This window comes from Vicia villosa, linkage group LG4, assembly GCF_029867415.1.
Source record: "Vicia villosa cultivar HV-30 ecotype Madison, WI linkage group LG4, Vvil1.0, whole genome shotgun sequence".
In the NCBI taxonomy this organism is placed as follows: Eukaryota; Viridiplantae; Streptophyta; class Magnoliopsida; order Fabales; family Fabaceae; genus Vicia; species Vicia villosa.
In genome coordinates this window covers 84006273-84015437 of record NC_081183.1, presented here as the reverse complement: position 1 = coordinate 84015437, position 9165 = coordinate 84006273, and the positions used below count along the sequence as shown (strand labels likewise).

The 9165-nt window shown below is 33.6% G+C and overlaps 1 protein-coding gene across 1 annotated transcript; it reads right to left on the bottom strand.

The window, feature by feature from the left end:
* Positions 1-1007: 1007 nt before the first annotated feature.
* Positions 1008-8119, bottom strand: LOC131594952 (citrate synthase, mitochondrial-like). The gene is made up of 20 exons (XM_058867153.1): positions 7967-8119; positions 7652-7728; positions 7425-7487; positions 6951-6992; positions 6441-6506; positions 6246-6311; positions 5948-6061; positions 5735-5798; positions 5290-5372; positions 4823-4872; positions 4672-4749; positions 4371-4499; positions 4200-4242; positions 3858-3944; positions 3229-3333; positions 2323-2430; positions 2162-2212; positions 1448-1521; positions 1302-1353; positions 1008-1214 (listed from the first exon to the last, which is right to left on the bottom strand). Exons 2-20 carry the CDS (start codon positions 7700-7702, stop codon positions 1122-1124), a joined length of 1419 nt encoding a protein of 472 aa, XP_058723136.1. The 5' UTR covers positions 7703-7728; positions 7967-8119; the 3' UTR covers positions 1008-1121.
* Between the last annotated feature and the right edge of the window lie 1046 nt (positions 8120-9165).

Below are 9165 nucleotides of genomic sequence, written 5' to 3'. Positions count from 1 at the left end.
GTGATTGTTGTCTCTTCTCCAGCGAGGTGATTCTCTGGTTTTGCTGAAATAAGAGACGGTTGGTCTGGTTGATGGCCATGAGCAGGAGGGCTGTGATTAGATCGACGTCCTCGGGTATAGGGATGTCAATGTGGTTATATTGGTCCTCCTGTTGGTTCTCGAGATGCTGAGAGTCCCGAGTGAAGGACGAAGCTGTTCGTCCGTCTCAAGAATTGGTTTCGTGGTCTCGAGCTTGATTCCACATGTTGCGTGCGGCTTGCCCGTCACGCGTGGGCTGGTCGGGTCCCTCACGCCTGGGTCAATTCTTACCGTGGTGTTGAACCCATGCAATGCTTCACCCAAATGTGATACAACACCAACCTCAACCATTTAACATATTCTCTAATATAAATTAAAAATAAAAATAAAATAAAATGCCAACATAACATTAAAATAATTAGAAAAAACCACTTGACCGTACAAGTCAATAAAAAGAATAAAAAAATTTATAAAAAAAAGGTCACGTCAGTTATTTTGATGACCGGATGTGATAAAATAAAAAATAAGAGAATTTTCAAATGTTTGAGAAATTCATGCAACTTTTCTTTTACAGGATTTTTTTCAAAAAACGCCTTATATAACAGGAGGAGAAAAGGTATTAACCTTAAAACTTACACTTTAACAAGAATTGATTGTAATAAGATCGAACCATGGTTTAATCGATTGTAATCTAACAATACTCATAACTACGCTAAATTTCATAAACAAATCACAAACTTCAACAAAAAACTCGTGTTATTCTCAACTATATATTTTTTGTCAAGGAATCAATCATATTTAGAAAGAATACAACGGGATTACCCCAATCAATGATGCCCTGATACTCCCTCAGGACCTAATTTATGCAGTGTGGAAAAAGTGGAAAGACAACTGTGAGGGTGATAATCCACCCTTTTTCCTAAAATACCCAAATCTTCTAAATCTGAAAATGCAGACAAACAGCCAAAAAAAAAATAATGGAATGGGACTGTTGGCAACGAATGGATCTCGTTGATATCATACTAAAATTTTCAAGTAAACAACATCTTACATTCACCGCGAAATGTATTTTAGCAATCAACAAATAAATGGTGCTTTTAATTTCATGATGATGCACCGGCCAATTTCTCGAGTTTTTCCAATGTGACACTTTTTGGCCTTTCAAGTGGCATTCCAAGAGCCCGGTCCCATATCAACTGAAATCCAACAAAAGGAAGAGATTTGTTAATTCAAACCGGCAAAAGAGATTAATGTTGGCAGAGAAAAAATTAGGCATGACAAACCTGAGGGCCAACTCCAATACTCCTTGCTACACCAAAGAGAACGGTATAATAGCTGTCCAGAATATTAACAGATCATCAGATTCACCCTAAAAAATAATTGCAAATAGAAAATTATCTCAAATTAGACAAGAAATGCAGTCCCATACTTTTCCTCAGTTAGACCATAGTAGTTCAGTAGCACTCCACTGTGAGCATCAACATTAGGCCATGGATTTTTAACCTATAAAAATGGAGAGTGAATATTGAGTACATTTCTCTGTCAAAACTTGATGTAGGAATACATGAAAATATGTGGCAAAGCTTCCAAGAGTAGAATTATGCAAAAAGAACAAATAAAAACAAAAACACAAAGCTGTTGGAATTCCAGCCTCGAACACCTTCATCGGGTTGGGTGCAAAATGTGTTGGAAAATCATGTAGACCGACCAACCTCGAACAAAAACAAATACTTACACCATATAAAAAAGGTAAAAATAGAAAGACTAGGGCAACTCATTATCTTTTGAGTCTTTATCAACATCCTCGTGTCTTTTCCACCAAAATACTTCACATTCAAACTCAACGTGATTAACGGAGGTGATATCATTGAATTAAAATCCCCTCCGCAACTCCACAAAGAACTAAAAGTTCATAATCTAATATTCTACCCATATCAGACCATCTTTCTTGTGTTGTGTTTCATTCAATGTATGATTGCCCTTGCTAAACCCTTATAGTCCATAGGTGATCTAGACTCAGCAGGTATTCATAAAATACGGACATATGACATTAAGCAAAAACCATTATGAACCTCAACAGAACAAAGTTGTGAAAATATAATTCTGTATGAATGTTCATTGAAAAATAAAAACATGACATCACCTTTCCTAGCTTGGTCAGAATGGGAGGCACAACCTCTTTTATTTTTGACACCTGAAAGAATCAGTTACATTAGATCATGAAGAAGTTTACCAGAAGCAAACTACAGGTGTGCTATCAGAAAGCATTCAAAATCAAACAAAATCCAAAATTAGGAAGTATACCAGTTGGAAAAGTGGATCATTAGGCAAATGCTTCAATGCAAACTCCCTCTGGCAAGTGTATCTTGGGTCTGTGTTACGTAAAACCCCATGTCCATATCCAGGCACAACCTGCAAATCCAAAAACAGCAAAACCCTACCGTTGCGTTATCAACAGAGGCTTCTCAATAGAAGAATTTGGAACAAGTCTACAAGAGTTGTATTCTCTTTAAAATAATCCTAATCCTTTAATGCAAAAATATGGCTATTTTGCCACATGAAAAACCGGTATTTCATAAAAAACATAGAATATATTGCTCTCATTTCCTACTTGTACAATAACAATCAAGTTTTTTTCTAGACTTAAATAGTCATTTAGTCTCTATAAGTTAGCGTGTTTTTGGTTTTCGTCCCTGTATCTTTTTTTTCTTGGACTAAGTCCTTAAATATTGAATTTCTTTTTGATTTAGTCCTTACCTAAAATCCGCGGGAAAATCTACAGGTTTCATGCGAATTTTCCTTCGTATTTTCCTGCGGATTTTAACTTTAGGGATTAAAACCAAAAAGATTTCAACATTGAGGGATCATTCCCAAGAAAAAAAATTCAGGGACGAAATTCAAAAACACGCCAACTTACAGGGACCAAATGACTATTTAAACCTTTTTTCTATTAGACTAAGTTAGCTACGTGGATTAACCAATTTTACAGAACTTTTCCGTGCATTTGGACCAAAGATAGACTAAGTTTTCTTACCCTTTAACTCTACCCAACTGAATTGCTTTATTTCGAAAAAAAGGTTGAGCAAACAAAAAAACAAAAAAGCAAACAATATTTAACATTTAATTAAAATTGATCCAAGAAAGAAAGGAAAAAAAAGCAAATAAAAAAAAGGCATCAAAAGCTTCAATTATTAATATCAGTAACATTACCTGGCCACTGTTCAATGTTTTATGAATGTAGTCGCTCAACTGTTCTGTACTTATGTTTGGAGTCCCAAACTCTTTAACTACATTTCTGATCCATCGTAGAACTTCCTGTAATAATATAACAGATATCAACAAAACTAAAGGTATAGACAAATATGGGCATTAATCAGTATATACTAGTATTTCATAATGGTAATATACAGTTAAGGAATAATATGGGGCATTAATCAGTAAATACAAGTATTTCATAATGGTAATATACAGTTAAGGAATAATATGGGCATTAATCAGTATATATTTCATTGGGTACGTTGTATCATTCCAATACTCTGACAAGTTATTATATAATTCAAAACTCGTTCAGCAATTATACAAGGCAAACTTTTCTGCACATATATTCTTTGGGACGAGCCTGGAGGCCTAGTATCTGACTATTTATCAGAACAGCGGATATTAGTAATAGTAATGCAAGACAGTTTGATTTTGATGGAAAAATACTAAATATGACAGGCCTTCTGAGACTGAATAAACACTACATACAAACATGGTTTCTGACAGGAAGATGAAATACAGCTAATTATATGTAAGATTAAAAGAAAACAGAAGGAAGGGGAAAAAAATAACAAAATAACCTGGTTGGCTAAACCGTGGAGTGGGCCAGCTAAACCATTCAAAGCAGCTGCGAATGCTAGATAAGGATCTGATAGTGAACTACCAACCTGAACGGAACACATGTTACAATACATTAAATTACAATAATAACAACAACCAAAGCCTTTTGCGATTAGGTGACAGATTACATGAATCAAAACAATGCCATAATATTTTATCATGAATCATGTCTATCAATACAACTAAAGCGGGCATTTACTAAATCACAAGTCACCTATACTAAATATTTGAATGTTCTAATACATAATTCAGTATTCAGGATTGCAGCTGGATGGAAAAAGTGTGCAAGATAATTGACTTACTAAGTGAGCTGTGTGAGAACTAACATTGCCACCTTCATGATCACTGCACATATAATTTAACCAAAATAAAAAAAATCAAGCAATAAAAACAAGGTTTGCTGGTAATTGAAAGAGAACCATACAGTTCATCGTGATCATAGAAGGCACCATCATTAGGAATTGAACACAAACCTATGGATAGAAATATACAGCCTCATAAACTCCAGCATTTCCGGATCATCGAATCCTAACATGTGAGCATAGTTTGCACCATAATCTAAAGAATCATCCAATGGTATGATTTTTCCATCCTTGTATATCCTTTAAAATAGGGTAAGAAATCAATCCAAAATGTAAAAAGGATGATAGAAAACTGTCAAAACACTTCTAATTAGTGCCATCCCATAATATATCTCATAGGTCTATTCTTGGATATAATTTCCCATTGCATGTTAAATGTGTAATCTTGGAAAGGAATATAGGCTTTACATACCGTCTATAAATATAAGCAGCAATTCCAGGCAAACGAGCAATTAAATTCAAGCTATCCTCGTAGGTTGGCTCCCAGTACCTATACGCAAGCAGCAAACCTGTTACAGAAGCATATAAGGTTTGAGAAACACAAAAGACTTTTGGAATCTTACCTTGACTTATGGATCCCACCCTCGTATGCCTTCTGAAATTCACTTTCCACCTGAAAATAAAATATATTGATTGAAAATCAGTCTTCGTCCTTACTTTTTACAAGAATATTAATAATGTAACTTAGGCAGTCAATTAAATTTATTTTGATCCTTAGTGACTATGTATTGCAAAACTAAATTCATTTTCTTCTTCCTTTACCTCTCCAAAAAAGGAAGATGCTAAATTTAGATGGACACGGATAATGGAAAAAATAAAGCAAACGAAGGAAAGTGAGCAGGAGGAAAAACCATTGTACTATAATTACAAAAACACTACAATGTTAATTCTTTTGTCTGTGCAACTCAGTAAATTTTCTTTCTTTGTTGACTGAGTTTATGTGGGAAAAAAGAGAATTTACTGAGTTGCAGTAGAATTACAAAAGAAAGACTATAAAAATCAGAATTCAAAAAAGAATTTATCGCTCAACCTGGAGGGCCATTACACCAGTACTAAACTGTGTCATAGGATGAGCAGAAACAGGCAGTGCATCAATTGCCTTGTAAGCATATTCTGCAAGTAAAATAAAAATACTATAAGGAATCCAATCCACAATTTCGGAGCATCATAAACAAGAGTCAATTCAGATCACGTGCATCATGAAACAATGTAGAAATAAAGCTTTATGTTAAAATCTACACGTGTGATGTTTGGGCAAGAGCAAGTAGAATGTTGGCACAGACAAAATGATTGATTATATATATTGTGTCAATTCACTATAATTTAAGAAAAGCATTAACAGTACAATAATTATGATTATATTGAACCTACAACTGATAAAAGCACATAACAAAACCATGACATTCTACTTGGACTATTAGAATGAACAGTAATTACTTGAAGATACCAATCTATGACTTCAAAAGAAAATGAACCTGGTATTTTTGCACGTCTTCGTAGTTCTTGAGCTAATGAATCTACTTGCTCTTTGTTTGGTATCTGCAACACAATGTATGAATCGATTATATGACAAAACCCAAGAGCACGTATCAGATTCAGAACACCTTCGTACAGGGTGATGCAATGATGCTAAATTGCATTACTTGTAAGCCACAACATCTATAATAAGAAGTTCAATTTGATTATACCTTTCCTGTCAATAGAAGCCACAGTATGGCCTCGGGCAAAGGCTCCCCACCAGGAAAAGCACCTGGAAGTGTTTTCTGGCAGTCGGGAATTGTCATGCCCCTAAAGCGAATTCCCTAAAACACAAAACAAGCTGACCTCAGATCCAATTAATGAACATTAACAAACAAATGTTACATCGGAGATTCTATCAACTATTCAATAAGCATTAGCAAGATGTAATTCACTTGTATTAATATTAATTAGTTAATAGTTGACATATATGATAAGAGAAAAGCCCGAGTCAATTGAGATACATACCTCGTCTGGGTCAACCGCTGAGCCTAACCACACTAAAGCTGTCATTCCTCTCATTCCACCAAGTACCTTTTCAATAAGAGAAATGCACTTCCCAAAATAAGTTACATTGCAAGTGTATAGACAAGAGAGTGGGACATCATTTACTGCTGCTAGTAACTTAAAACACTATAGCTATTTAAAAAGCAATACAATTACCATATCAAGGGTGGTTTTTCCCAATTCAACACTTGCATGATCTTTCTTCAGCTTCTTAACACGTTCCTGCAATCATGTTTTATCCATAGATTAAAACATAGCATAGACACACAATTCTAAAACATGTTAATTGAAATGGAAGTTCAAGCTAAATACTTAAAAGGAAAAATCATCTATTATGAATCTGAAAAGACACTTATCATGTTTTTCAGACTCACAATAGTATGAGACCTGCGCAGATAAGTACAACTAAATGCATATTGCAAGTTGAGTACAGCACAAGAAAAAATAGGATTCGCATTTACTTCCAACCATTGCAATAAAAAAATTAAAACCATCCGAGAATACAACAATGAAGTCCACACATAGCTCAGAGGGGAATTAAACTACTACGTAATTACAATTGAAGGAAGCCAAACATGAAACTCATTAAACTCAGTGAAAGCAGCACAGATAATGCATTAACTCATCCAAACACAAGAATACGAAAACATAAAATTGCAAACAAACCTGATACTCTGGAACTAGCTCCTTCATCTCAGAATAAAGATCCTGCAAAACACACAAATACAATAATCAAAACTACCAGCAAAAGTCAAAATAGACAAACTCAAGACATACAAGCAATTTCATATGTTAACTTTAGATCTACTCCAAAGTCCAATCAACACAAGATAAACTACATAGTATACGAATACACTTTCAAATCATAATAACAATACCATCCTCAAAAAACTCACAGCATCTTATTCATGTAGTACCAACACCTCTAGAAAAAAAATGTGTCTATGTCAGTGTCTGCATCTGAAACCGACACTGACACCTGTGATTAAATTTAATTTATTCATTTTTTTCAAATTATTATTGGCGTCAGCGTGCTAGGGTCGGTTTGTGTTTCCCGTATATTTGCTTCATAATCATAACACCTAATAATACCCACTTTACATTGATATGGGAAGAGACAAACAAGAAGAGAGATATTACAGTGTTCGTGGAGGTTTGCATTTGGAGCCATCTAACTGAATTGGCGAGACTAGGTTGTTGACCCTGCCATGAAAAAAAAATCACCATCACCAAACCATTAAAATGAACCAAAAAATTCAGCTATGATACAGAAACAATCGAAAACACAAATAAATTACTCAAAATATAATAAACAACAGACAGATATAGTAGAACAAGAATTCCAATTATTCATTTTCAGTCATTACCACGCGAGATCGAAGTTTGGAAAATGCGGAAACGCTTCTAAAGAACGCCATTCAAATCAAACAATCAACAAAACAGCCTGCATCAGTTCATCAACATTAGTAAAACAAATCACAAAAAAAAAAATGAAAAATAAAAATAGATTCGATGGAATAAAAAAACAGATACAAGATGAGAGATCGTGGATTGTAGTTATAGCAGAGAAATCGAAACAATGAAGGTGAGAATGGATTGGCGATGAAGGATGAAGAATGAAGATTGAAAAGTAGCTAGGGTTTGAAGAAGAAGAAGAATAAGAAGAAGCGAGAAGAACGTACCGTAAGAAAAGTAGAAGAATCACCGATCTAACAGAATTGGGAATTGAATTGGTCTTTATAGTGAGAAGAGAAGGAAAAATGGCGTGTGACGCATGAAATAGTGAGATTTTAATTAAAATGTACAACTACGCAATATGGTCGGTCGGTGTTGATTATTCGGCTCGGGGGTGAGTGATTAAAAATAGGCGCTGGATTATTTCATTTAATTTTTGTTTAGACAGTGATAATGTTTCTGTTAGTTAATGACATGAACTAATTTTTAGCTTGTTTTTTACTATCTGCATATTTTTTATAAGATGATTTTTTTTTTGGTACTCATGGTCATGGGTTTTAGTTAGATATTATCTACACTTGATTTAAATTTTAATTTTTTTAAAAAATAAAATAAAACAAAAAATATGTAGCATTGAATACTATAACTTAATTACACAATGGTATCGGTAGTCAACTAAATTTAAGGGTATCGGAGTGTTCAACATTTATCCGGTATCTTTCTCTTGTTCAAAAAATATTTATTTTTATAAATTAAAATTTTTTCATTTCATTCATCAATTAGATAAAAAATAAATAATTCCAATTTTTTTACTGTAATTCTTGTAATACACGATGATAAAGTTTTTTTTTACTTTAATATTTTATTTAAATATATTTTCAATTGTAATTTTATTAATATCGTTCAATGTTACGTACACTGTTACGTACAGTATTACTTAATATAAAATTATGTAAAATATCATATAAGTAAGGACAACATGTCTAAATAACGGTGATTATTGATTTGAGTGGGATTTCTAGTATTTTTTATGGGATTTTGATCAAGTCGATCTCTTACATTTTTGTCATTTCTTAGTTAATGATATTATATGGGAGAGTTTTTTAGTGGTTAGATTAGTAAATAGGTGTGACTATAGTTTTATTTTAGTGTTTTCTTTTGTTCGGTTTAAAACTATAAAGTAAAGATGAAGTAGTGAAGTTATGTCTTACTATAATGGATTTGTACTTCTGATGCAGTAGAGACGGGATTGATTTGTAATGTGAGCACTTCAATTCTCAAGTCGGTGAAGAAAATCAAAAGTAATATGGAAGTGAGGATGAATTTGTATGATGCGCTTCACCATTATATCTTCAGGACGGTTGAAATCGTTCATGTGTGATGCAACATGTTGTGTAGACAGTCGTCTGATTGAATCTAGCAGTGA